At 42.5% G+C, this 27,358-nt stretch overlaps 1 protein-coding gene across 38 annotated transcripts in view; it reads right to left on the reverse strand.

Annotated features, from left to right (window-relative positions):
* Window positions 1-1,200: 1,200 nt before the first annotated feature.
* Window positions 1,201-27,358, reverse strand: part of MAPK10 (mitogen-activated protein kinase 10) — an 84,579-nt gene continuing 58,421 nt past the window's right edge. For 13 of the 38 annotated variants that reach the window (XM_085546727.1, XM_085546739.1, XM_085546731.1 and 10 more), the window contains 11 exons: window positions 26,313-26,482; window positions 21,561-21,690; window positions 21,026-21,084; window positions 19,767-19,905; window positions 18,627-18,792; window positions 16,938-17,009; window positions 5,499-5,681; window positions 4,226-4,350; window positions 3,178-3,241; window positions 2,386-2,463; window positions 1,201-1,466 (listed from right to left, as the gene is read on the reverse strand). In XM_085546727.1, coding sequence (XP_085402853.1) covers window positions 1,450-1,466; window positions 2,386-2,463; window positions 3,178-3,241; window positions 4,226-4,350; window positions 5,499-5,681; window positions 16,938-17,009; window positions 18,627-18,792; window positions 19,767-19,905; window positions 21,026-21,084; window positions 21,561-21,690; window positions 26,313-26,482 — 1,203 coding nt within the window. In that variant the 3' untranslated portion in view covers window positions 1,201-1,449. Of the gene's footprint in view, window positions 1,467-2,385; window positions 2,464-3,177; window positions 3,242-4,225; window positions 4,351-5,498; window positions 5,682-16,937; window positions 17,010-18,626; window positions 18,793-19,766; window positions 19,906-21,025; window positions 21,085-21,560; window positions 21,691-26,312; window positions 26,531-27,358 lie in introns of all 38 variants that reach the window. The other 25 variants (XM_085546725.1, XM_015861683.3, XM_015861674.3 and 22 more) reach the window with 3 other exon arrangements.

A 27,358-nucleotide genomic window follows, 5' to 3' on the forward strand; every position in this document is an offset into this window, starting at 1 on the left:
TCTGGAGAGCTGGATGGCTTGTCACAAGCAAAGGAATGGCCAAGGACACCCAGGGAAGGGTGGTCTTTGCTCAGTGATGGAGATCCCTGCAGAGGAATGACGTAAAGGAGAAACCATCTCTTGGCCCCAAACATGCTGAGGAGGGATGTAGATATCCCAGTGCTGAATTCAGTAAAAACAAAGACATACAAAACTAAACACTGAATGTCCTTTTGACTGCGGTCTGTCTGTTCCCCAAGCCCTATAACATCCCCTAACACACAAATATACCTGGAACTCACAGCAGTGAGTCTCTCAATAAAGAAAGATAATTCACTGAATGTGGACAGGAGAAGCTTGCTTCACAATACAAACCTCTCTGAGCATACACATGTACAAAGAATTTCCATTCTTGCTCCCCATGCCTTGCAAAAATACATGATGTGCTTCCTTCCAACTTGCTCTTACCTGAGAGTATCTGCTCAAAAATCAGAACTCTTCCCAATATTCACAGACATTGTGCGAAGCTCTGCAGCACCATCCTCCAATACAAAGTGCCTTTGAATATATATATCAGCAAAAACGTTGGTGCTACATCTTCAAGGGTCTGAGGGAGCCACAGCTCAGTGTGGTTATTTTCACTTCCACAAATGATTGCACAAGCTGTGCAGCCTCATCCATGACCAAGGACATGACATATACATGGGTAACAGCACCCATGTATGTATGCTGCTTACCTGAAATGGGCCATGTAGTTGTGTGGTGCACTGAGTATGTGTGCAGACTGATGTCTTCCTATAGGCATACAGCTGCACACACAGCCAGAACTTTACTGGTGTGTGTGTATGCTCTTCATGTGTGGGGGAAAAAATGTATGTGTATCCCTATCTGTATATCCCTAACTGTATATCCATACCTGCCCCAGGGAGCAGGAGACAACAGAGCAGGGTGAGGGCAGATCCGCACTGGTGTGTTGTGAAGTGGCACTGCGCACCTTGTCATGCCAGCGTGAGAGGACAGCTGTGGGTCGCTGGTTTTGCAGCCATTAATTTTGCATCTTGTAAGGGTGGAAAAAAACCAAAAAGGATTTAAAGAATCCTTTTCCTCCCCCACCCCAGAAAGCATCATTGGAAGAAGACCAAAGCAGAGCAACTATGAGTTACATACACACTTGAGCTGAGCTGCATTACATAGCTCTGTAGGAGAAGCAGGCGGAAAAGATTTGTTTGTTTCGTTTAAATCTGTGCATTTTATTTCCCTCCGTCCCTTAGCTCTGTTGCTTTCCCTCTGGATGCTGTCACCCCCTGAAGAAGGCGGGGTTCCGCAGGCAGGCGGCTAGTCACCTGCAGCACCCCAGTGGCCCCGCCGACGCTTCCAGGCTGCTGTCCGTGTCGGACGCCAGCGTCTGATCCGTGGACATGGAGGAGATGTCGTTGGCCGATGAGGATGGGGGGAGGCTCTCGCTGCTGTTCACTGCTGCACCTGTGCTACGAAAATGAACACCACCGTGATTCAACCCGAAACCTCAGAACCTCTCACAGGTCAAATAGAGGAGAATGCAACCCTGTGGCAATGTTCAGAGCGTTCTGAACAACATGAGCAGAAAATGGGCCCTACCGGCTTCAGACATTGGGTAATGTCAGATATTTTACCCAGAAAATCTCTTCCTCAGCAGTCTCTTTGAAAGGGGTACAGTTCACGCCATATCCTACCCCTTGGTTTCTTATCAAGCCATCTTATTGTGCTCAACGTCCCATCCTTGTCACTCCTTAACACTTCTTATCAGTCTCCTCAGCGTTACCAACACCCAACAATCAGATGCCATCTGGGATTATGTGGGTTATCAGCATGAGGACTCAAAGAGCAAACTAACAAGCAAACCCAACCATGCAAACACAGCAGCCCTCCAATATGTGGGCTAGCATGAGATCATATGGTGGCAATGCAGACACAGGAGTGGGGAGGCAAAGCTGCTTTGTCTCTTAGTTAAGGACCAGGTGCCCAAGTCCAGGATTTTGGTTGTGACAGCATTTTTGTGCATCACAGTTCACCTGTCCTCTGAAAAATGACAGCATTAACCTTCACAATCATTCTGACTCTGCAAAATGATGAACCTCCATGAAGTTATCAGTAACACAAGTAAACATCTATCATAAACATAAATATTATTTACCACTGTTACCAGGGCAGCTCAGTCCCAAATTCCAAGCAGACCCCATTTCAAGCATTAACATAGCACTGCAGTTCCATTAATAAAGCTCAACCCACTAAATCACTGAATTGCCCTGAAACCTCTGAAGTTAGTCTTCGTAGCTTCTGGTGCACCTGAATGCTTTATCTGTTTCTGTTTTCTTTCTGTCAGCACAGAAAGGAGACACAACTGCGCCATTCACTGGGGCTGAGTACCTGAAGGAGACGGCTGTCCTTTTACTACGCCATTTTTCGTTTTTTCTTCAGAATTCATTACTTCTTTGTAGATGAGTTCTGGAACAGACAATTCCAACAGTTACAAACAAGAACAGTACCGGTCATCAGCAACAACAAAATCCTCTGATGCCCCCCATAGTCCAACCCTATCCTGTCCTCCTAAGTTCTGACAGCTCTGCTCACATAAAACCTCTCTCTTCCATTCCTCTCCGCTACTGACAGCTCTTCTTGGAGCTGTATTGAGACAAATAGGGCTACGCTAGAACACATTCGTTGTTTCACGCTGCTTTAAGTAGAAATGGAGCAGTACAGCTTTGCTATATGAAAAATGATGGCGTATCTTCCTGTTAAACCAGCACCCCGTTTTCTAGGTGATAGCATTTAAATGAAACAACATAATCTGCACCTCCCTTCTCAATGCTGATCTGTGCTGACAATGACAGTACCCAGGATATTCGTATCTGTGAGGGCTGCTCCAAAAGTAAGGCCATGCAGATTTTCACAAAAGCAGCATGCAGGCTGGCCTCATTGCTTGTGAAAATGCATAAGTAATGAAGGTGACTACATTGAAAAACAGCAGGTTTTGAGTTGTTGTTGTATCTGTTGTAGTTTTCAAGGGAACAAATCGAGGCATTGCTTTCAGAGTGACCTATGCAATATTTTCACTATCAAGCAGCGGTTCTTAGGGCTGGGCTTGGTTCTTGATGCCAGAGGAGTTACGCAGACACACGTGGGATGGGACCTCTCCACCTAACTCTGAGCTGTGCGCACCTTTCCACTCCTCAATGGTGTGCTCCCGCTCGTCCAGTTGCTTGTCATAGATCTGGGGGGGCGGCTGCAGAAGAGGAACAAAACTGTTCAATATATTTTTCACTATACCATAAATAATTAGCACTACTTACTTGGGTAAAGATAAATTTTCCTCCACACATTATCCCATGTGTGCAAAACACCCAAACATGAATATTAGAAGTGTTAACATCTCTGGAAATCAGCTCTTAATATGGACAGTGCTTCTCCCTCATCCTCTTCAGAACATGAGGCACAGCTGTGCTGCAATGGGATCTGGTCAGTGCTGCCATCATTCTGCTTGTGCCGAGCCCATAAATCCCATATGCAGAACTTTTGCACAGGCAAAGGACAATCAGAGCACCAAACAGACAGCAGTCCAGAATAACTCGCACTGACATTTTTAAGACTGTGTATTAAATACCATAGCTCATGAGTAAGCAACCTTTGGGTCCACCTGGGCTGTACTGAGTGAAGAGGAATTGTTTTGGGCCACATATAGAACATAGACTATAGTTAACGTAAACAAGGAACAAAAGATGAGACTAGTGAGATATTTGACCTTGCTCTTGTGAAACTAATGCATCTGTCAGGTTACATGGAAGTGGCTGCAGTTCTAAGTTTGCACTCCAGATTGATGAAACTTTTTGTTTTTTAAAGAAAATAAGCACGTAGAGTTAAAGGTTCTGTAGATGGCAAAGCCGTTCCCTACGGAGCACCTCTGAGCCATGTATTGTGCAAAAACTCACACAGTAAAAAACTGGTGGTTATTTTGTTGTTGTTCTGCAGGGATTGGGGCCTTATTTTCCCATTGCTATCAGTTGGATTTCTTCCACTGCAGATGGAGCACTCTTTCCATACACCGCTTTCAAACACCTCTGAGTTTTTACCTATGCATGCTATTTCATGTCCCATAGCCCAGGAACACACATGAGCCCATACATCATCATCCATCATTTTAGGAATTTATGTCATAAAGCACCATCCCCACGTTTTTCCAGCCTGCAGCACAGAGCTGCATCCCACTCACCGCCTCCACCTCGGCGGGGTCGTACCAGACGTTGATGTATGGGTGCTGCAGGGCCTCATCCACTGATATGCGCTTGGCTGGATCAATGACCAGCATTTTGGACAGCAGGTCCCGAGCTTGGCTGGCTGCAGAACAGACAGCATGAAAACACTGTGATTGGCACCAAAACTTATTGTCCTCAGGGAAAGATTAACTGGGTTATAGGAAAACCAGAGCCCTATATGCATGGCGAGCTCTGTGATGTGCCATGATTGATTTTACCTGAAGATAACACAAAGCTGCGTGCCTATAAGAATAGACTCAGCTTTCCATAATCTTTTTTTTTTTTTTAAAGTTATTATTGTTTGGCATTTTTAATAAAAACTGCCTAAACCCACATGAAAAACACCTGCAATTCTTACTACCGGTGCTGTGTACCAAGGAACCCCACACTCAGAATAACTTACTCTGTAGCACGCTACAGAAAACATGAAAGAAAAAAAAAAAAAAAAAAAAAAAGGTAAAGAAGAACATGGTATAAAGAGTAACATATCATCACTTCTCTCATCTGATGGTAAAAGCAGTATCAAAGGGAACTGCCGATATTATTTGGAGAATTACTGAAGCGGGACACGGGTTAATACAGCAATGCAGAAGCAGAATTCTTTCAAGGCACTGTTTCTTGTTCTGACACTGCATCCTAAAAGTGGCACTTGCTGGTGTTCAAAACATCACAAGACAGTTTGACAGTCATTTCTATTCATTAGTTCCAAATCCAGTCCATTATTTGAATTTATTGGAGGAGGAGTAGGGAATTCTGTGTGTTCCAAGCTGTTTGCTCAGGCCTTTTCCTTTGCCCTCACAAAAGCCATGCCATGAAGCAGCTGTTAACTGGAAGAGTAATAATTCTGGATAATGTGCTGGCATGCACCTTGCAAGCAACCGAGAGCCATTAGGGGTCACCCCTGTAAGTACCCAGAAGAACCAAGGAGATGCAAGACGGATGCACGGTACATGTTTGTTCCAGATTGGCAATGAGAAGTTCTTTTGATATCAAACACACATTAATCACTCTTTCTAATCAACTGTCTAACTCCTGCTGAGTAAACCATGGCTTCAATACATGATTGAAGTCATTACAAAACATATCATATATATATCACGGAGCAGTATATCCAGTAACATCATCATTAAGTCTTCCTGACTGAATGCATTAAATGCAACAACAGAGAAGAAAAAGTGGAAGAGACTTCCCTTGCATGGTGGCTGCTGACATGTGAACCATGGTACATACCTTTGAGTTTGTTGTGTTCTGAGTCAGCTGGGAAGAGCGAATCAGGAAACAGTTTGGGGAAGGTGAGGCCAGCGTACTTGGGCCGGTTCTCCACGTAGTTCCGCACTGTTGGCTGTAGCTTCTTCATGAACTCTGGGCAGGGCGTTCCCAACTGCTCTATGACTTTATTCCACTGGTCAATATCTGGACATTGGGAGTTAAGGAAAACCCAACTTTTCTGTATGACCATTCCCTGGGAATCCCCAGAGGTTCCCACTGCCTTCGTGTAGCCTCTCTGCAGGTGCTCATTCCTTCGTCATTATGCCCCCAAGTCCTCCTGTTCAACAAGGACACTGCTTTCTCACACATCTGTGAGCACTGCAAACATACAAACCCAACCAGAAGTGTGGGAGTGACAGATGGGAAAAAGGTATTAATGCTTAGGAAGAAAATATATTACATGCAATTTGTATTGAACTCTTTGGTTTTCTCCTTCAGAGTTTGTTTCCTTGAGCCAATCATCACACACGTGACAGATGACCTGTGGTTCTCGCAGTCACCCTCAAAACAGAATTTACCTTGCCTAAAAAAAAAAAGTTAAGTGTATGACCAGAACCACAGCACCATTTCTACATCACACTAATTCATACTACTAAGAATTTGATGACAAGGTAAAAAAGCAAGTGTGGGGGGAGAAGCACATGCAGACATGGGAACATTTACACTATGAAATGTGATCGGTGCTTAGGAAGCACCTAGGGGGAATAAGCTTTTATAACATCCACAGCTTTTCAGCACAGGAGTGGTGTTTGTATTGCTCATGTCTGCTACTGTTGTCATAACTGTGGGGGAGTCTATCAAATACAAAACACGCTTCCTCACAATCCAGGAGAAAATGTGGACCCACAGGATGAGGGTAACAGAAAACAGAGACCAGTGGGCAAAAAGCAGACTGCTGGTGCTGCAGCTGCTTCAGATCTTCAGAGAAATGACCTTGTTTAGTGAAATGGAAACCAGGGGATCTCACATACTTTGAAAACTCAGCAGAGACTTAGCTGGGCCTCTCTTGAAACGTCTTCTTTGAATACTAAATAAATAAATTGATAAATCAATAAAATAACACATTTAAAAACCACACCTATTCAAAAGTATTTGAAAGAATAAAACTTATGCAAACACCTTTTCCTAAACAGAAAACTGAAGGATTTGGGGCCACGGCTGCTCGAGGAGTGCCCTGAGTGTTTCATAAAGAATGCGAATAGAAGATTAAGGGTGACACTGTGGTTTGTGGATGTGGCCTTTCTGAGGAACACTCAACTTTGGCAGACAGGAAAAAACAAGTTTTGGTCACCAGAACTGGTTCTGTATAACTGAGCCATCCATGGGGATAGTTGGGCCTCTTCACCATGCTCTATATATGTCACCGCATGTTTCCCCTACCCAAATACAGGACTGAAGAAAACACACCAGCTATGCACACTGAAACTGCACTGAGGAGAGAAGGTGGTCCAGGCCCTAGGTTTATTGGCTGATGGTGGCACCAACCAACACAGTTTCTAATGGAAAAACGTAATATTTTGAATGTACAATGAAGAATTTGTAATAATAAAAAACCCCACAACACTCTGTTTTCACAAAGAAGCCAGCTATCAAGATGTACAAGCTGAAAGTTCAATATCACTTTTGCTCCCACTGATGCAATTATAAATTATATGTCACAAAAACTACATTTTTTCCTTCAGCTGCACTGCAGCCTTGAGCTCCATTATATTCCTGCAAGTATGCAGACAGTAAGGAAATAGAGCTTGGCTATGAGGGAAAACTCACAGTAAAATTTCATGGTAAGAAAAAGAAGTAATTTCTACAGAAACTACTCCTGCAGTTGCACAAAAACAAACAAACAAACAAACAAAAAACAACAAAACCCAGCTTGTGATTAAAGAAAGAAATGCAGAAATATCTGCCCTTGTGCTTAAGTTAGATAGCATCAAAATAGAAATAATTTTTTCCCCTTCTAATATTTTGACTACATGAATGACACAGTTTTTGAGCTAGTAATTATGTTTTCTTAAGTTCAATGAGACTGTGCAGGACATACTGTTTGCAATAGGATGATGATGTTCTATAGTACACATAACATTTAGCCCCTCATTCTTCCTTGAGAGTGCTCAGCTGTTTAACCTTCAGCAGTTAATTAGCATTTGTTTATTCTCCTGAAAAAGGTGGGAAGGGGCAAGGGAGGAATAAAATCTCCTGCTGCAAACCCAATGGCCAAGCCATGCCCAGAGACTAAGCACTGCTATTCCACATTACTTCAAAGCATGACTCTGATAAGGGTGTCTCTTACCCAAATCCTCCTCAAACAGCACCTGCAGACTGTATGTATGAACCCTATGTTATTTCACTAGAATGCCTGCACTTATCAGGGCTTTGAAGCCATGCTGGATGGCACTGTGATGGCAGAACATCATGTTTTCCTGCCCAACAGACTGGAATCTACTGTCTTCACCTATTAAGCATGAACCCGCACTGGTCTCACTGCATCAGAGCAGGATTCACACCTTCTGTCTTAACAAATACCTTCTGGAGTTGCGTACAACAGGAGCATGTCAAATCTCACTTTTATACTTAAATGGAAGCACCATGAACATGACCTGGTCATGGCACTCTTCCCTCATAACAGACAGAAAGGGTGAATTTATCTCATCATTATGTCAGGACCTTAAAGGACCACCCTTATGGGTATTTTCTCCTTAAATTTTCCATCGATGAAAATGGACTGCATTGTTTAATCCCACTTTTTGATGTACACAACTTGTCAAATTAGAATCCTTACTGTGAGCAGCTTTGCGTTCCTCACCCCAGCACCAAACTGTACCAACAACTGCTACATTGGTGGCTCAGCCCATGTCCAGCTTTGACATTGGATCTCTCTTTCTCTCCTCCCCTACACAGAAAACCATCTATCCAATCTCCATTGCTGCAGGAGTCATCCGTGCAAGACAATTTTCTTTCCTCCTTGTACCATAGTCTACATACTGATGTCAGCACAGTCTACAATAAACACAGAAGAAATACAAAATGGTAATGTTTGACAAGACAAAAACATGGGATATTTTCTGTGATTGCTTTGAGAAGAAGGGGGCATTTGGAAGAATTAAACCATCAAGATATTTTGCCACTTAAAGAGAAGCAGTGACTATATGTGTGATGCCATAGAACGTATGAAAATAAAACCCACAGTTAGTACATACAGAAAACTGTTTTAAAAATGACCACTGATCATCTGTTAGAAGACTGCAGTGATGTCTGTGCAGCTGCCACTAACCCTTGAGATGTATGATGTGATGATGCCTTCATTACAATTTTCTAATGTACTTTTTTAGCTGGCAACTTCATTCAGTCTTAGAGCATCTTGGCTTATACAGCAGAAAGCAAACCAGATGTTACAGCAAAGGACTGAATCTGTCTCTTGAATAAATCTCACCACTTCCCTCATGGACTTCTCTTCATCACTGCAGCATCTACTCACACTGATCCAGGCTGTGCCTAAGTTCCTATGATAGATGCGAGACACTTTTGTCCTTGTGATGGATGCATGGTGTTGGTGTCCCTCACCCAGAAGGAGCAGCATGAACGCTGGCATTAAACACTTTGTAAATGAGCTGCGAACCTGTGTGAAAATCTTACGTAAAAATGAATACGAAGTGCACAAAAATACTGCAGTCGTAGCATAAGGCTCTGTAAGTGACAGCTTATATGGCCATCTCTGGCATTCATTCATCACATCACATGAATTTTACATCTCTTTACTGAATAGTTTGTATCCCCCTGTAAACATTCCCAACTGCTCAGTTTAAAGCACATTCTTCCTTCCCTGCCCCAAATGCATTCAGCAGGTAAAAAAACACAAATGCACTTTCACTATGCCTCACCAGATACACAGTTCACCAGATACAGGGGACCCAAGACACCTCCTTAACTCCCTCTTCAGACAATTTATGTAGTGTTAAGGGAAGAAAAACACACAGCTTTGAGCACAGCGTGTGGAATAGGTGTTCACTTCCAGGCCCAGCAGCTTCCCGCACTGCTCCCAAGGCAACACAACCAATCATGCTGCCAATTCTCTCTATGCTTGAGGCAAAAGTATGACCTAGCTTCTTGAGAACAGTTTGTCTGTAAGCAAAACTACTGCTGCCAACCTTGAAATTTCATGAATGAAGGGAGGAAGGAGCTTTAACTCAAATTAAACTCCATCACGTCCATGCAGCAGAAGTAGTAGAGAAATCTTAGATTTCCAGGGTTTAGGAAAGGCCTAAGGGACTTCCAATGTTGCAAAGCATTTCCTCAGAACTAGACTTTTAAAGAACAGCAGCTGAGTTCCGCTCTCAGCTCAACCATCCAAGTTGATTTTGGGGAATTCAAAGATACTCCAAGAGTGGAGCAGAGCCATAGCTGAGCCAAACACTCCACTCTGCATTAACACCATTACATTTCCTATTTTTCTGTTGTGAATTTTTCATGGCCACCTGAGATCACTGCATGTTGTTATAAAACTGCTTTAATTCAGCTGCACTGACTATTTTGATCGGGAGACAGAAATGGTATGGAATGCCCTTTGCCTTTGGGAGAATGCAAACAGTTCATTCTGCAGTCAGCATTTCTAATCACAGTATTGCAGAGATGCCATTGATGTTCCATGCAGCCATGAGGCACCATGGCCCTGGCACCCTGCTGGCTGGTGGTGGCTGCAGCCCTCTTCCTGTGGTACTGAACAGACACTGGTGGAACACAGAGAAAAGCAGAGCAAAGCATAAAGCACAGTGCGAATTCAGCAGCTTGTTGTAAATACAAATGAAGAACGTCAGCCCATTTACAGAACAATCCCAAATGTATCAGCAGCTGCTCGTGCTGATTTCACTGCAGTTATTGCGATAAGAAATTGCCCATAATGGTTTAATTATGGAGGCTTTGTGTGATCTCTTTTAAATAATTCTGCAGCTGCGTTCAATTTGCAAACATTATGAAGTTCAATGAGGCCAAGTGCAAGGTCTTGCACTTAGGTTAGGTGGAGAATGGCTCAACAGCAGCCTTCACGAGAAGGATTTGGGAGTGTCAGTTGATGAAAGACTCAACATGAGCTGGCAATGTACACCTGCAGCCCAGAATGCCAACCATATTTTTGTGATAGCAGTGAACCAAAGCGTGACCAGCAGATCAAGGAAGGTGATTCTGCCTCTTTACTCTGTTTTCAAGAGACCTCACCTGGAGTACTGCACAGAGTTCTGGGGTCCCTAGTACAAGAAGGACATGGAGCTGTTGGAGCAGGTCTAGAGGAGGGCCACAAAGATCATCAGAGGGCTGGAGCACCTTCCCTATGAGGACAGGCTGAGAGAGCCGCGGTTCTTCAGCCTGGAGTATAGAACACTCCAGAGGGAACTTACAGCTGCCTTCCAGTACCTGAAGGGAGCCTACAGGAAAGTTGTGAAGGGACTTTTTAAGGGCAGGTAGTGACAGGATGAGGAGAAATGGTTTTAAACTGGAAGAGTGTAGATTTAGACTAGATATCAGGAAGAAGTTCCTTACTGTGATGGTGGTGAGATGCAGGAACAGGTTGCCCAGTGTGGTTGTGGATGCCCCCTCCCTGGAAGCATTCAAGGCCAGGCTGGATGAGGCTTTGAGCAACCTGGTCTAGAGGGGGTGTTGGAACTATATGATCTTAAAAGTCCCTTCCAACCCCAAACATCCTATGATTCAGGGAATTTCTGTTGTATTTATTTGCGGATTTCTCAAGTGGAATCCTGCAACACTTCAATCCAAAGCCCTAAAGCAGTTCAGACTGGAGCACTAAGCTGCACTCAACCTGCACTGTGATTATTACGCCCCCCCAATCACAGAAAACACAGTGGCACAACCTGGGCCAGACCCTCCTGGAGCACTAATAGCGCTAATGAGTTTCAGGGGCACTGGGAAGTGAGAGGTTCTGCCACACCTGCAAACAAGATGTGCTTCTGATCACATGAAACTCACAGGAGTTTTGGCATTCCTTTCAGTACAATACCAGTTGGTGCAAAACTCAAAGCAGAATATTATTAGATGATGTGAAAATATTACTTTATTTTCTGCTCTTCAGATATTCCTTTTTCGCATTTTAATTAAAATACTGTACCCTTAAAAGCATGAGTGAGGCCACAAATGGAGCACTACATTGAATTATTATGTATGTAACACTATGCACATATACTCTGTTGGTGAAAATCCCTAACCTGTGGCCATTTCCTTCTCTGCTACCCACCACCACTAGCATATTGACCAGAAATCAGGCCTGAGTTACTCCTGTCTGCCTTCTGACTGCAGAGCTTCTCTCCCACCATCCCAGGGTGAACAGCAACTTGGGCCCGATGCATCACAGCCTGAGCTTAAGGACTCTCAGATATGGGGCAGGAAAAACTCACGATGTCCAGACACTTGTAACACAGCACAGCCAGAAATAAGCTGTGTGTAAGGCTGTAAGATGATGGCTTAGAGACATTTGGGCTTCAAGGATTTGGAAGTGAGACTGAGCTCCACTGCTTGGAACAGCACAGTGTGTGTCTGCAGCAGCCCTGTGTGTTGGACTTGGGGGGAAGGGTTGGGTGCCCACTAAGCCAAGTGGCCATGAGGAAGGATACGATCAGTGCCAGGAAACAACACTGCACCTTTAACCATTTCGCCCATGATGCACCCTACTGACCACATGTCGACTGAAAACAGAAATGAAATGGAGGTAAACAAGCAAACAGGAACACAACAACAAATCAATGAGAGATGTATCCGACCTCATGTGGCATAGGATCTGCCCTGCACTCTGCAGAGCTGTTCCACTCATGCACGCAGGGGCTGTGGCAGCACAGCAGGTCCAGGAGAAATTCACTCATACAGCTTTCCTGACCCCAGTATGGTGGAAATACTATAATATTAAATATAAAAACAAAACAAAACCAACCAACCAACAACAAAAACAAACAAACAAACAAACAAACCCCCAACAATCTGAATGAGATCCACAGCTGCTTACTGTGTCACAAGAAACCTTTATAATACAAATCCACTGAGTGGTACGTTTTTTTTTCCCTCTTTTACCATTTCCATTTGCATTCATTATCCAGGTTCACACCGCTTTGCACTGCAGGTCAATGCTGCTCTTTGCATTCCATGAGGAGATGCAAACTGCTTTTCCTTTCTCATTTCAGCTACAGAGATATGTCCATGTATCCTGAAGCTGAACAGGCAGAAGCCACAAAAGCAGCCTGAATCCCATGAAGACACATTCACCTCTTACTCAGGGGTCTGAAGAGAAGCTGTGGAGAACACTGGACTCCCACAGTGCCCCCTTACAGCCTGCTGGCTCCCTCCCATCAGCACTCCATAAGGCTAGCAGTGAGCAGGAGGTTAAGGAATCTCCTGATTTTTGTTCTATGTGACAGGGAACATTCATTTCTCAATGTGGCAGTGGAAACACAACAGCACTGAGCTGTACCCTCTGCAATGAATTCCAGAGCAAATCAGGGAACTGTTCACCTGTTACAAAGAAGAGCAGTTCAGCTGGGTTAAACACTGCTAGCCACTATCTAAACGGGAACACAGTGTGGAAATCGCACTCTTCACATCCAGCATGGAACTAAGGTGGTACTTTTCCCAGTAGTGACACCATAAAACCACATTACCTCTGCTGTCCTTGCTCTATGATTAAGTCATAGGGCATGGAAGCACGAAAAGAGACAGCCTGCTCTCTCAGGGCCGGAAGCTGGGGGAGAAAAAGGAAAGCATCATGCTGCTGGGTTACATGTATTTCTGCAGTGTTACACTGAGCAACAGCTAAAAAGGGGTTGGGTTCTGATTGCTAACGTCTGAATCTGAGGAAAATGCTCCATGCCGGGTCTAAAGGTTATCTGCTGCTTTGTTTAGCATATGAGAAGCTGAATCTCTCCAAAACAAATAAATAAACAAATAGAGAAATGAACAGAAGGCTCCATGTTGGGAAGCAATAAGCAAACCCATATATGCAAATTGTTGCTGCTTTCATCACAAGCTGGATAGCATGCAAAGAATTAGGGGAAGATTGAGCAAGCAGTTGTTTGTTCAGCTGTTGTTAACCCCTTTGTATTCACAGAATCACAGAATCACAGAATTACCTGGGTTGGAAGGGACCTCAAGGATCATGTAGTTCCAACCCCCCTGCCTAGCAGGGCCACCAGACATACGCCTTTACTAGATCAGGTTGCCCAGGGCCCCGTCCAACCTGGTCTTGAACACCTCCAAGGATGGGGCATCCTAACCTCCCTGGGTTAGGTCCTGTTCCAGGACCTAACCACTCTTCTAGTAAAGAACTTTCCCCTAACATCCAACCTAAATCTTCCCTCCTTCAACTTAAAACCATTTCCCCTAGTCCTGCTATTATCAGCCCTTTCGAAGAGTTTACTCCAGTCCTGCTCCTAAGCCAGGAGGTGGTGAGACGCAGGAAGAGGTTGCCTTGGGACATCACTGAGGCCGAGAAGTTCCACTGGCTGCCTACTGAAATGAAAATGCTGTGAGGCAGAGATTATTCTTCTACTCTGCTCCTCAGGTTTTGGCAAGGAAACTTCCTAAAACTGTCAGATAAGAAGCAGGGAAGATAAACATCTGAATATATCTGATGACCGAAGAGAATAATCGGTGCCTTCTTCCCTGCCTTCCCCCTGCTGCTCTTCTGAGCCAACCAGAAACAAACCAGATCAGAGCTGAAGTGTCACTGCATCTTCAAGAGAAACTGAGCTGAAGGTCAGGGGTTCTTTACAGCCCATATCCAGCAGCAGTGGTCAGAAACCTGTGAAGGATTTGAGAGCACTCTATCATGCTCCACTAGTCTCAGTCCTCTGTTCCCCAAACTCAGATGGAGCATGATATATTCCAGTAGTGCAGCATCAGAAAAACAAACACCCCAAAGAGCACTTTCACTCAATTCCAGCCAGCTCAAGCAAGTGCACACCACAAAACATGTGGAAGTGTTTCCACTATATGGAACCTCTAGAGTGCTCCCTGGTTTGGATCCCACGAAAAAACAGATTATAAATACCCTAAACCATACTAAACTTAAGACACTGGGCTGCTATTGCAATGTATTTCTACGGCTAAAGAAGTATTTAATATTTGATCTTGTTAAGCACTCTCATATAAACTCACTGGAACATGAACCTTTCCATGCCTCTTCTCCACTACTGAAAATGAATGCTATTACCCTTGTTTCTTTCCCACTGAGTTACGTGGGGCACTGGAACATTGCTGTGGCGTCATCAGCTCTGATCCTAATACATTTATCTCACATGAAAGCATTCAGACTGCTTTGAGTTCTGTCTTACCTTTAAAAAAATAATACACAAATGCATTTCCAATCCATAACGTGAAATTCTCTGAGATATGGAAGTTATTATCAATGAGAGCTGGACACAGCTTTCAGCCAAGTCCTGGAGCTTTCAAAACTTCTCGTACTTCTGCAGTGCTCAGAGTTGGGCAGCTTTCAGTTGTTCCCACTAATACCCAAGTAACTGAGACAAGAATGGAGGAAGCATCCAGCAAACAGCTGACTACAAAGGATTACTAGGATTTGCCAGCAATTCTTTGATCTGTAAATCCATCTGGAAGCCAACCGAAAGCTGCATTTTTGACAGTATCAGATAAAGGAACCTCCCTGCCTTTGCAGCTAAAAAGAAATATACGGATTTTATGTGTGATTTCCTTCTGCTACACTCTAGGCAGATGACAACAGTGGGCTCACTGCAAACTGACACCATTGGAATGGCCAATCCTCTGCCCTACTCTGGCTCAAGTGTCCTACCAGGTTCTGTAGATAAAGGACCTCAGATTCCTTTTATTCCTTATCCCTCCATTCTTTTTATTCCAAATCACCTGAAAAAGGACAGCCTCTGATAACACACAGTAGCAGCTGTGGCCTAGCCCAGACACACAACATTTCCGGGGATGGAATTGCAGTGATTTACAATGTTGATTTGACACTTCACACTAAATTTTCAGGATTTGTTCAAAAGCTCAGTCAATATTCTGATGCTACCCCTGAATAAGACACTGCCATAACAGATTTTTCTCAGAGCCAGAAAGAAATACAACAATTCCCATGTTCACGTGATCTTTTTCAAAACTATGTGGTTTAAATTATATGACTTAATATATTTTGCCTTTAGAAATGGGCAGGACACGATATATGTTCTTGTTGTAAAGGAGAGCCATCTGCTAACCACAGTGCTACATTTTTACACTGAAATTTCTTTTCTTTTTCCCCTGTATTTTGGTTGCTTGCTTAATAATCTAAAAAAATGATCTAAACATCTCCAAATAGCTCAAACAGAAATGTTCTCACTGTTGAAAACTCAAACTCACTTCTATTACAACACACAGTTTTTCACTGAATGATAAAAATAAAAGTAGAGGAAAAGAGCATTTAGAGATCTGAATGTTTTCAGAGCCAAGTAACACCTAACTGTCCAACTAGCATCCCAACTGGTAGTCTCTGGGACCACAGATCTTTAGAAAATCTCTGCTGAAGGGAATTGCTTTGGTTTTGAATATGTAACAACACGGCATGGTGGATGTTATTCTGATGGGCCAGCTGTGCACTCCCTGCCCTTCCAGGCATACAGGTGGGTTGTCTGGCTGAGCTTGTGCTAATCTGAGGGCTCAGTACGCACCTCCTCTTTCTGTTCATTTTCTAATATTGCTTTCACCACCCTGAAATTGGCAAAAATAATATTGCCCAAGAAGAGAAGAACAAGATGGGAAGGAAATGCAGTTTAAACTACAAGACAGACATCATGCAAGTAAGGGAAAGTTCATTTTCACACTGAGCACCTTATTTCCATTTGGAAACCACACTGGAGATACAGACACCTTATTTCTTCTTGTTTTAAGGAAAAAAAAATGTTGTATTGGCCCAACCAGGAGCCCATACAGCATTGATATGAACCTGAATCCATGATGCATTAGCAAGCAAAAGGTCATGATGTCACCACAAATGCTACGACATTGCTGTTTCCAAATCATTAAAGCAGAAAAACAGAGTTATAGGAACCAGAAGGGGCAAAATAAGATTTTTTCCCCATAGTTTTCCTTTGAAGAATAACAAGCAAAGCTATCCAATTCGCAATCATAATGCTTGTTTCCTATGTTGCTTATCAGTATCACAGAAGAACTGCATAAAGTGGAATGATTACAGCCATTAAAATAATTTATTTGGCTGAAATATTTCTGTGCATCTGTTTTTCATTTTTGATGTTGTCTATATCAGCAGTGAGCTATTTCTATTCACTCGTATCTCTGGGTTCAGTTTCTTGCTTCTATCTTTGTAATCGCGGTACATTTGTTTACACGGGGTGGGTGGAGGAGAGGAACAATTGATGGGTGAAGCTGCAGCACATGGCACAAGGATACAATCCCTTCCTGGAAAGAGGATTTTGTGGCGAACCATTTCTCCCATAATGCATCCCACAGACCATATATCCACTAGGACAGCAGAGACAGGAGGTGGAGAAGGAGGAAAAAAAGCAAAGTTAACTATGACATTTCACTCCTAAAGCAGGGGACAAAGAGCAGGGTGAGCAGAGCAGTACCAATCATTTTATCTTTAGTTTTTTCTTTCCCCACATCTTACAGAAGCTCAAATAAACACATTAACTACAAGCTGTGTCAGCTGGCTTGGTGGTAGTGAGCAACAATGGTGCAAGAAGTTCAAAAGCAATAGGGTTGGAAAAAGGCTCACCATTGGCCAGTAACGACTGTGCCAAATCATGGTGTATGCTGAGTTTATGGTAAAAAAAAAACCAACACCAAAAACCTCAATTGGTGGCAAACCAACAGCCCAGGCAATGACCATCTAAACAAAACCCACCTGCAACTGCATAGTCTGCGGACTCTGTCCTGTAGCAGTGCAAAGGAGGTTCCCAATGGAACTACTCCTGTAAGCAAAGGCCACGTGGATACGTATCACACTTAGGGGCTATCTACAACTGCTGCTTGAGGATCTGAACCAACATTCTATCCATAACAAACCAAAGAAACAAACAACTCATTTCTTGGTCAAATAAAATCAAGGTGAAACGTTCCATCTGGGACAAGGAGGGTACAGGGTATGGGGCACAGGACAGCAGGAGCATGCCTGAGGCTGCAGCAGTTTTCTTCACAGTGATGGCTTTGGGAGCTTCCCCGGGAAGCACAGCAAACCAGTGTTAATGGTATATCTTTAGCCAACCCAGTGCAGAAAGAAAATGAAAGCAGTGAATAGTCCTTACACAGGCAATGGGCATAGTAAGGGGAAAAAAGGAGGGGAGCTTCAGTAATGTGGCAGCACAGGAGCAGGGAGCAAAGAGCAGCCCTTCTGTTCCTTCCCTGGGAGATATGGCAACAACTCTTGGAACTTTCCCAGCTGTACACTTCATCACTAAAGTGTCCCTAAGATTTTCTTATTTGAGAACTGAGTGCATTTTCTGTCCTCTCAGGGACAATTATAACAATGAAGATTTATTTACTACATGTTTTGAAAGAAAAAACAAGTGGGTATTTGGCGTAAGGAGCTGTAAAAGATGCCAAGCTCAGGTCAAGTCGATAACAACACACATCAAAGTCCTTCAAGAAACATTGCTCTCAATAAATATTATTCTGTGCTGTTAGAATCTACTCAGTAACTGCCTACTTTCTTGATTTTCCCATTAAGATCTGCACTGTGAACTCACAACCATTACAAAGAATTAATGACCTCTGTCATTGATTAATCTCTTTGTCAAAAAGACGAGTGGCAGCTCCTGAGGACAGAACCTGAGACCGTGCACTTTTCTCCACTGTGTGCTTTATCCCTTCCTTCCCTTCTTAGTCTGAGTTTGATTTGCTCACTAATAACTAAGAACGATCTCCCATTATTCAGCAATACCACACTGACAACTTCATCCCCTATTAACACCCCAAGAAGAGTAGGTGCCTGCAGCACCCAAGAATGAGAACCTCCTCCCCATCACCTGCCTTTTATATTCATGATGTCTTTTCCTGATACATTTTCTGTTTCTCCTCCTGGTGCCCCTACAGCCACAGATCCACCTCACACCTGTGTGCTCCGACATGCAGCCCTACCGTTCTCCTTGTAGCCCATTCCCAGGATGACCTCCGGTGCTCTGTAGTACCGTGTCACCACGTACGGAGTCATCATGAAGCTGGTGCCTGCGGTCCTGGCCAGCCCAAAATCCAAAATCTTCAGCGTGCAGTCAGATTTTACCACAATGTTACTTGGTTTTAAATCCTGCAAAAGATTGCAAAAGAGTGAAAGGAGTGCACAAAGCCATAGCCACGGCAGTGATGGACATTAATTTTTCAAGGCACATTCAAATACTCTTGCACTACTTCACTGATGGTTTCAATCAGAAATCACTGGCAAAAACTTTGCACCTGTTTCTCTGCAATATCTTGCAAAAAGTGTTGCCCACTGGGTGTACCCTGAGGCTGTACTCATATGGTGGGAGCTTACTGGTGTGAAATAATTTCATTGGGCTGTTTGAGAAGTTCAGATGATTATTAAAGTACTATTTTGTGGGATTTTTTTTAATGCTGTCAGCCTCACAGAGATATTCCAACTGTCTTACGTGGAGATGGTTTATTGCTTCATTTGTTTTAATAAGAAATCAACTCATCCTTTCTCAGAAATTATCTTGAAACCAGATCCACATCCTCCTATGTACATACAACACAGCAAGAAATAAAGCCTTTGCTTACTGTAAGGCAACATACCTCTTGTGAACAATTTCATAAGGAAAGGACATATGCATATATATATATATTTCAGCTGAAAATACAAAATTAGTACAAGACCACTGTAATAAAGAATAGGGGTGTTTTTAATCCATTCAGCACTGCCTCATGTGCTCACAGTCACACAAACTGTTTCTTCTGTTGTTGGGGATCACAGTGCTACCGCCCATACTCGCAGCCGTGTTTTAAGGAGCAATAACATTTCTGTAGACATTTCAGAGATCATAATCACTTTGGTGATTTCCAGTGCATATTGGTGATTATTATCATTATTTTTAATAAGCACATTACCTAAGAACAGTTCTAAAACAAACATGAGGCAACTCAGTGAATGGAATGGGCTATGATTAGTAAATGCACAGTGATTTTTCTGGAAGTAGGGCTTAGATCCGCAGCACACAAGAAACTCAACTGGTTTCCACAAGGATGGCATTTGCCACCCTGAGTTCCAAACTGGAGTTTCCTTACCCTGTGAATAATTCCCGCAGAGTGCAGGTGCTTGATGCCACAGAGCATTTGATACAGCAGGTAGGACATTCGCTCATGGTCTAGCTCCATCTGAATCACCTGGCACAGGTTGGCATCCATCAGCTCCATCACCAGATAACTAAATGGAACAGCAAAGCCAGGAAGGTTATCAGCTGTGCTGAGCATTGCCTCCAGTAACTAACAATGTCAGAAAAGTCACAAGTGTCCCATGCCATGGCCACTTGGCCTTCAGTAATGGCTCCCACAGCACATGCAGGAACCTGAGTGAAGTCTAAGCAGCTCCAAAATGTGTCTGCACATGAAATGGCTCCAGTCCTAAGACTGCACAGCCTAACTCAATAATTGGTCCTGAGCTTTTGGTAAATAAGCTTCACTGACAACCTCAGCAAAACCTGCACTCAGTCCCCTTCGCAAGGAAGTTAATAGGTTGAACACATTGGCACATTTCTTAGCAGACATCTCAGAAGCTCAGCTTATGTGATCACAAATTGCTCAACTTCGATGTACCACTTAATTACATCCTAATTGTAACACAACAGCAAATTTTGGTGAGAAATCGGTTTTCAGTTTCTATGTGAGATGCATGCTTCATCTTCTCTCCAGCACTGGTTACTTCCTGTGCTCTACATATGTCTGCAGGAACAATATGATGCATAATATTCATATGATAATACTAAAACCATCCTCACCCAACTCCAACAACTATTTGTCTCTTATCACCAGCTGATATCTGATTACAGAAGAGGAATACATTTCAATACCACACTTACAAGATATGGGGAGGACTGAAAGCTAAAAGGAATATTACTACACAACACTATTTGTAGTTCCATTTGGTGCAGCTCCATACTCTGCACAGCAGTGCTTGTGCATCTGTACAATGCCCAGCAGAGATGCAGTTGTCCTCTGCATTGAGTATGAGTCAACCAGGCAAGCAATTAAAGACAGCCAGGTTATTACAGAGCAAACATAAAGGATGTTCCACATCTGTCACTCTTACAGGAAATTACTTCAGAGCAAATTGCTGCACACTTGCAGCACTTCAGAAACCCAGTATTGGCACCTTATAGATGCTTTGAACACAGGCATGCACATAGCTGTCTGATCACAGTGCAGACTACACATGGACATTTTTCAGGGTGGCTCATCACCTCTGTGTTCTGCTGAGTTATTGCATTAACGGTACACTAAAACACCATCTCAAAAGCTTTGGTTTAATTATTTCCTGTATTACTTACACATCCTGGAACTCTTCTAGAGATTTCTGTGGTGTGAAGACATTTAATAAACTGATAATCTGAAAAACAGAGCAAAACAAAAGGAGGAATAGAAGCGATAAAGGCAAAGCAGTCAAACTCATTCTGAAGCATGTATTGAAAGATAAACTCTATTTTTCACTGCTCGATTAATACCAACACCTCTCACTTTATGGCTCAGGAAGAAGTCAGTAATATTCAGAATAAAATGCCTCCACAAAACCACCACTTCCCTATTTACAGAGAAACAGTAGAGAAAAACATGCTCTGCTCTCTCTCCTTCCATCATCCCTGCTATCCTATCAGGGCTCCCATTTGGCACAGCCTTCACAGATGTACATGAAAGAAACCCATTCACCTATGTGGCCACACATCATCAGAGAAAAAGCAGCTCTTGATCAGTTTACTTTTCAAATCTCTCTCTTTTTCCAAATTTTAAATTAAAAAAGACCCCCAAAAGAAGAGTTTTCTTCTGATCAAACCAAAACAGCGGTCTGACTCCATGCATAAGACTTACATTTTTGTGATTCACACACTTCATGAGGACCAGCTCTCTGTAAGCACGTTTGGCGTGGGTTTGGTTCTGGAATGGTCTGCTGAGCTTCTTAATGGCCACGTTTCTATCAAGGATGGCATCGTATGCAGCGCTGCAATCATGACAAACACAGGGGACATACATGTTAGAGGAGCTCCTTCTTTTTCTATGGCAAATTCCTGAGCCTCAAGACTGCTATTTCCATTTTTTCCTCTCCTTGAGAAAAATGCTGGGACAAGGAGAGATTGTCTAGTGAGAAGAAAGAAGCCAGTGAAAGGAACCATGTACCACATCAGCAGGGAAGAGCATGCACCACTACTTCTGACATCCAGTTTCATAGGAATCTAACACTTATTTTCAAGGGGTAGAAATAAAAGATTAAATAAAAGCACAATGAGAACTGGTGGAGACGAATAGTTTCACAAAGCAGCTTGGTGTAGCAGGTACAGCAGAGAGGCTTCTGCAATTCCTATCATGATTAAGGACACGTTCACCAAGTATCTCAATGAACAATTCCCCACTTTCAATTAGAATTAATTTAGCCTTTTCTTTATCACATTTTCTAATGGAATCAAATTATTTAATCATTCCTTTAGACCATATCATCCAGGTCCAATTACATGCCTGGAAGCAGGACTATTTCTCAAAATTTCTTTCTCGCTTCCTTTTCATAAGGAAAACAAATTGTTATGTATGCTTAGTTTAAAAAATTGAATGCATGAAGAAATACAGACTCGGGTTTCCAAAGTGGTCTTAAATATGGGCTTCTCAAATTCTCCTTTTTAGTTTTAAAACGTTTTGCACAGCTTTCACATATTTTGATAATTTTCACCTCTTAGGAGTTTGAACCACTTATTTTGGTCACTCAAATATGATGACACAAATTCCAGCTTCTGCATTTTATAAATGCATATTAGAAATATTCTCAGACTAAATCAGTCCTCAGACCCCATTCCTGATTACTCTCTTTTCCATCAATGTGGAAAGGTTTGCTACAGGCTTTTGCTACAGCAAGAAAAACAGGAGTGTATTTCCTACAGGGTAACTCCACCAAATCACTTCTTGATGTTCCAGCAATGACAACATGAAGCACCAGAGCAACTCTTCAAAATCCCATATTTTTTTCCTATGAATCCCTGTGTATTGTAGATTTTCACTCACGTTACCCTACTGACTGCGTACAGAGCAGAAAGCAAAGCAGTATTGGAAGCTGAGTTACAAAGCCAACAAAAATTTACAAGCATACTAAAAAAAAGCTGGCAATGTCTATCTTGAAATGTCTTCTCCTTCTGCACTCTGTAGTTCCCAGTTATACTACTCCTACATCAGGAGCACACCAAATATGTACCCAAAGAGGAACAGTTGATTAGCAGAGATAGTAAGAAATGTGAGACATGATAGTGGATTTGTGGCTTTTGCTCTCTTTTGGGTTGATCACAATGGGACACCATAAAAACAAAGACAAAAATATCCTTATTCCATTCATAAAGCATTATACTTCATGGAAACACAAAATCCAAGGAGTTTAAAAACAAGATCTTTCAATAACGAACTGTTCTGCATCCATCATTCAAGGACATTCATTGAAAACATCTCAGCAGACAAATGTCTGAGCTAATTCACACTAATTCATCACCCAACGTCTTTAAAAAGGACAGTCACAGAACCATAGAATTGCTTGAGTTGGAAGGGACCCTTAAAGGTCATCTAGCTCAACTCGTCTGTAATAAACAGGAACATCTGCAATTAGATCAGGTTGCTCAGAGCCCCATCCAACCTGACCTTGAGCATCTCCAGGGACAGGGCATCCACCACCTTTCTGTTCAAGTGTGCCATTGTCTCACCACCCTTTGTGCAAAAAACACCTTGCTTACATCCAATCTCCACCTTCTGCTCTGTTTGTTCACTTTTTCTGAATTTTTCTTTCTCAGGCAAGGCAGGAGATACAAAAGTACCAACTTAAAATCTGCAATGCCTTTGCAAGCCCTTGGGAACAATCCATTCCGAGTCCACCATGTAACACAACAGCTGCGTCCTCCACTACGGAGGAAGAGGAAACAATCCCAATAATCCTTTGTACAGTGGTGTTTACTCTGAGATACTGGGATCTCACCTTCTGTTCTTCCCTAGACTTCCATCAAACAGAAGGTATCCAACTACCTCAAGACCCAAATATGGGAATTCATTGCACTGAGTCAATTAGTAACACTGGTGCCTTTTCCTATTCATCAGAGAGCCGCTTTTGTTCACCAACAGCTGGTGCTGCATCTTAGCACAATGAAATCACAGGTCCCACATGTGGGCCTTTTCACTGGTGCTTGTAGAGGAAGTCCCTCCTTTGGAACACCAAGGTTAGCACTGACGATCTACCAGCTCCCTAAGAAAATCTTCCATCATGGGCAGAAGTGTGGCTGTCTGAACAGGTAGCTTTGGGGAGCAGGAGTAAGAGAGAATAATGAGTGCCTGTGAACTACTCTGAGAAAGCTGATTGTGAAAGGCAAGGCCAAGATCTCCACTAAAGAACAGGACACACATACCAAAATCTGGGCTCCTTTCTCTATGAACTGTATTGAAACACTCTGCTCACCTACAAAATTATTTATGAATTTATACGGCTGCTTTATTTTGGTAACAAGGACCATAATTCAGCCCTGGGTCCTGCTATGAAATGTTACTTCACAATAAGCTCAAAAAAAAAAATAAAAATTTCAAGTTTACCATCCTATCTCTGGCAGCTGTGCAGATGGAAAGCAAAATAAATAAATTCTTCCCCCAACAACTGTTTATGACAGATTTTTTAAGGTAAAAGCAAGCATTAAAACTGTCTTTTTTAAACAGTAAATAACATGAAACAAACCAATTTAGCAGAGAAAAATTTTAGCCAGATGTGAAAATAAATTTACCAAGACTTATGAGTAATTACAGCTACTTAACGAGCCTTTGCTGGTTCCAGTTAAAAAACAACAACAAAAACAAGGAAAAGAAAAATCAAATTTATGTCAGGCTCATGAATTGATACAGATAACCATAATTTGGATCACTATTTACCAGTGATTTTGTGTGAGAGTTTAGGCATTTGCAGAAGCAAACAATCACTTGTCTACATACATTAAAAAGCAAAGAACACTCTAGCTCAATGTCCAAGATGCTTTTTGAACAGATACTTATCAACACTTCAAAATGGTTCTCCCCCTGCAGTAGTAACTCTTTTAATTAGTAACATTTATAATTCTATGCTGTTACTGTAATGTTTCCACAACAGGAAAATGATTTTTGTCCTTGATGTAAATTTCAGGATAGCAAATTAAGCCCAAGTCCCTGCTTCCAGCAGCCCATTTCTGTTCCATGAGAGGTATTACTGCTCATGCAAATTCCCCTGCTGAAATCTACCAGTAGAATCACGTAAGACAAGATGGAGGCACTGGGGGGGGGGTCTCTTCTCCAGGTTAGTGAAAGCAATGCTGCTGCTAATAGATGGAATCTGGTCCTGAAGTGAGTGCTGAGGCAGCTCCTGACACAGAAGATGAATGTGTATTGTGCACCTAATCAGTACTGAAGGGTTTGATAGCAAATTATTGATAAACTACTACAAAACAGGTCCCAGTTTCTGAGGATGTGGGCACTGCAATTCTGTGGTCAGGCAAGGCAGAAAACCATTCTCAGCATTCAACTCTCACAGTGCAAGAAAAGCTTCTTAGGAGCTTTGAAGATTTGGACAAGTCCAGAAGCTGGACACCTATTGCAACTGCTGGCAACAGCTCTGTTCTGAATGCGGAGTTGGCATTTAGCAGTAATAATCAACTATTTTTACTCCATAAATAACGGCTCCTACACTAAAGCAGTCTCAAAAAGCTGGCTAAGTTGTGAAGGTTCTCACCAAGTTCTTGCTTTACCTTTGGTTCTTAATGTGCTGCTCTCAGCTTAGTATTTTTCTGGTAAATTACGGCTCACGGCAGGTAGACTACAACATGGCAGATGCTAAACAAAAATGATCATTTGCCCTATCAGTCACATAACACTTCTCCATCTGTCCCATGAAACTGTATTGTCTTTTGTGGCCTCAAAGTATTGCTCAGTCATTGGTGGAACTGGCAGTACTTTCAATTTCAGCTTTCTTGTCTTCTCATTTGATTTTCTGTCCCAGGGCATTCTGAACATCTCCTGTCAACTATTAGTATAGAAGAGAAATTCACTTTATTTTGAAGATTTTACTTAGCTTAATTGCCTTTAAAAGAAAAAAAAAAAAAAAAGACTTTATATTTTATTTTTGCTGCTTTTAATTAACCCACTTTAAGCTACATTTAGCCCTTTTCTGTTTGAGAACTCATTGGCAGCTACCTCGCTGCAAAAGGTTTCCATTGCAGATGCTGCAGAATGCTCTGAGTCATGACCAGTTCCTACACAGTGCTCCCTGATTTTCACTGCTCGAAGACTGAAATTACAAGATTTGCCCGGGATGTAATTTGCACTGCCCCTGGAAATAGCATCACAGTTGTCAACTGCATTCAGCTTTTTCTCCTTCTCCCTTGCTAGTTGCATTTTACTATGTGGAGAAACAAACCCCATGCTAACATCCTCACCAGCAGCAGAATTTATCAGACTCCTTTTGCCTCAGGATGTTTGTTGCCCAGTGTTCATTTTTACAATGGTAGACAATGTCTGCAACTAGCAAACTGTGAAGAAATGCAAAAGGCAAATCCTATTTAAAAGCAAAGAGAAAGTGCTGATACTCACCAAACTATTCCCTGAGCCCCAGAGCCAATTGGTTTCAAGTTCTGGTAGCGCTTGAGAACAGTGAAGGTCGAGTCACCCACTTCCACGCTGTAGAACTGGTTGTCAACTTTGCTTTTGCTCATGTTGTAATGCTTGGCAATGTATGACACATCCACTTGTTTCCCAAATCCCTGTTGTGCAGAAGGGAAGGGGGTTGGGAAGGAAGACAGAAACCCAAGCTGTAAAACATCAGAATATTGAGGAAACACAGTCAGTTCCATTTTAAAACATAAATCCTTGCCATTTTAGGCTGCAGTGTTCAGTAGCTGAGGAGAGTTCACCAGTTTGGTAGGAACCAGAAGTGCCGTTCCTGTGATCCTACCATTATGTTAGACCCTAGAAAACAAATTATTTTCACAAAAAATTAATACAAGTTACTACAAACCTGTTGTGCCTGCATAGAAGATAGAACTACAGAGCTGTAACCTTGCCCGTATGTGTAGGCATCATCTGACATTACAGACACTTGATATCTGCTGGTATCCTTTGTTCACCAAAGAATATGGAGTAAAATATATACTGACTATGAGATAAATATTGTGATTTCATGTCTGTAACTGAGGATTCCATCCTATGCCATGCTGAGCACAGGACACAGGAGTTCAGCATGTCATAGAGCTGTCCTGGAGCAGTGGATGATTCATCCATGGAAGTCCATGTTCCCCAGATGACTCCGAGGAGGAGAAATAGAGCCCAAATGTACATCTGCTGCCTCATGTGCCTCTCTCTTCCTCTGCATTCATTTCCAATGCTCACAAATGCAATGTTTGAATTCTCTTAGTCTCTCTGATGTAAATTGCTTTTTCAATAAATCTGAATAATCAACCATGTTATGTGACTGAACAATACTAAGGCAAATTTTGACGGGAAAAGGAAAAACAAAAAGTTTCTTTGAAGAATATGATTTCTTTCATTTTAAAAATACCTAATTCCAGTGTTCCATAAAGCTGGCAATAAAAATAGAGAACTGATCCCGCCAATAACTGGGGTTCTTTGGTTTGCCCTGT

The sequence above is a fragment of the Coturnix japonica genome, chromosome 4 (assembly GCF_054131305.1).
Source record: "Coturnix japonica strain WE chromosome 4, WE-NBRP24, whole genome shotgun sequence".
NCBI lineage: Eukaryota > Metazoa > Chordata > Aves > Galliformes > Phasianidae > Coturnix > Coturnix japonica.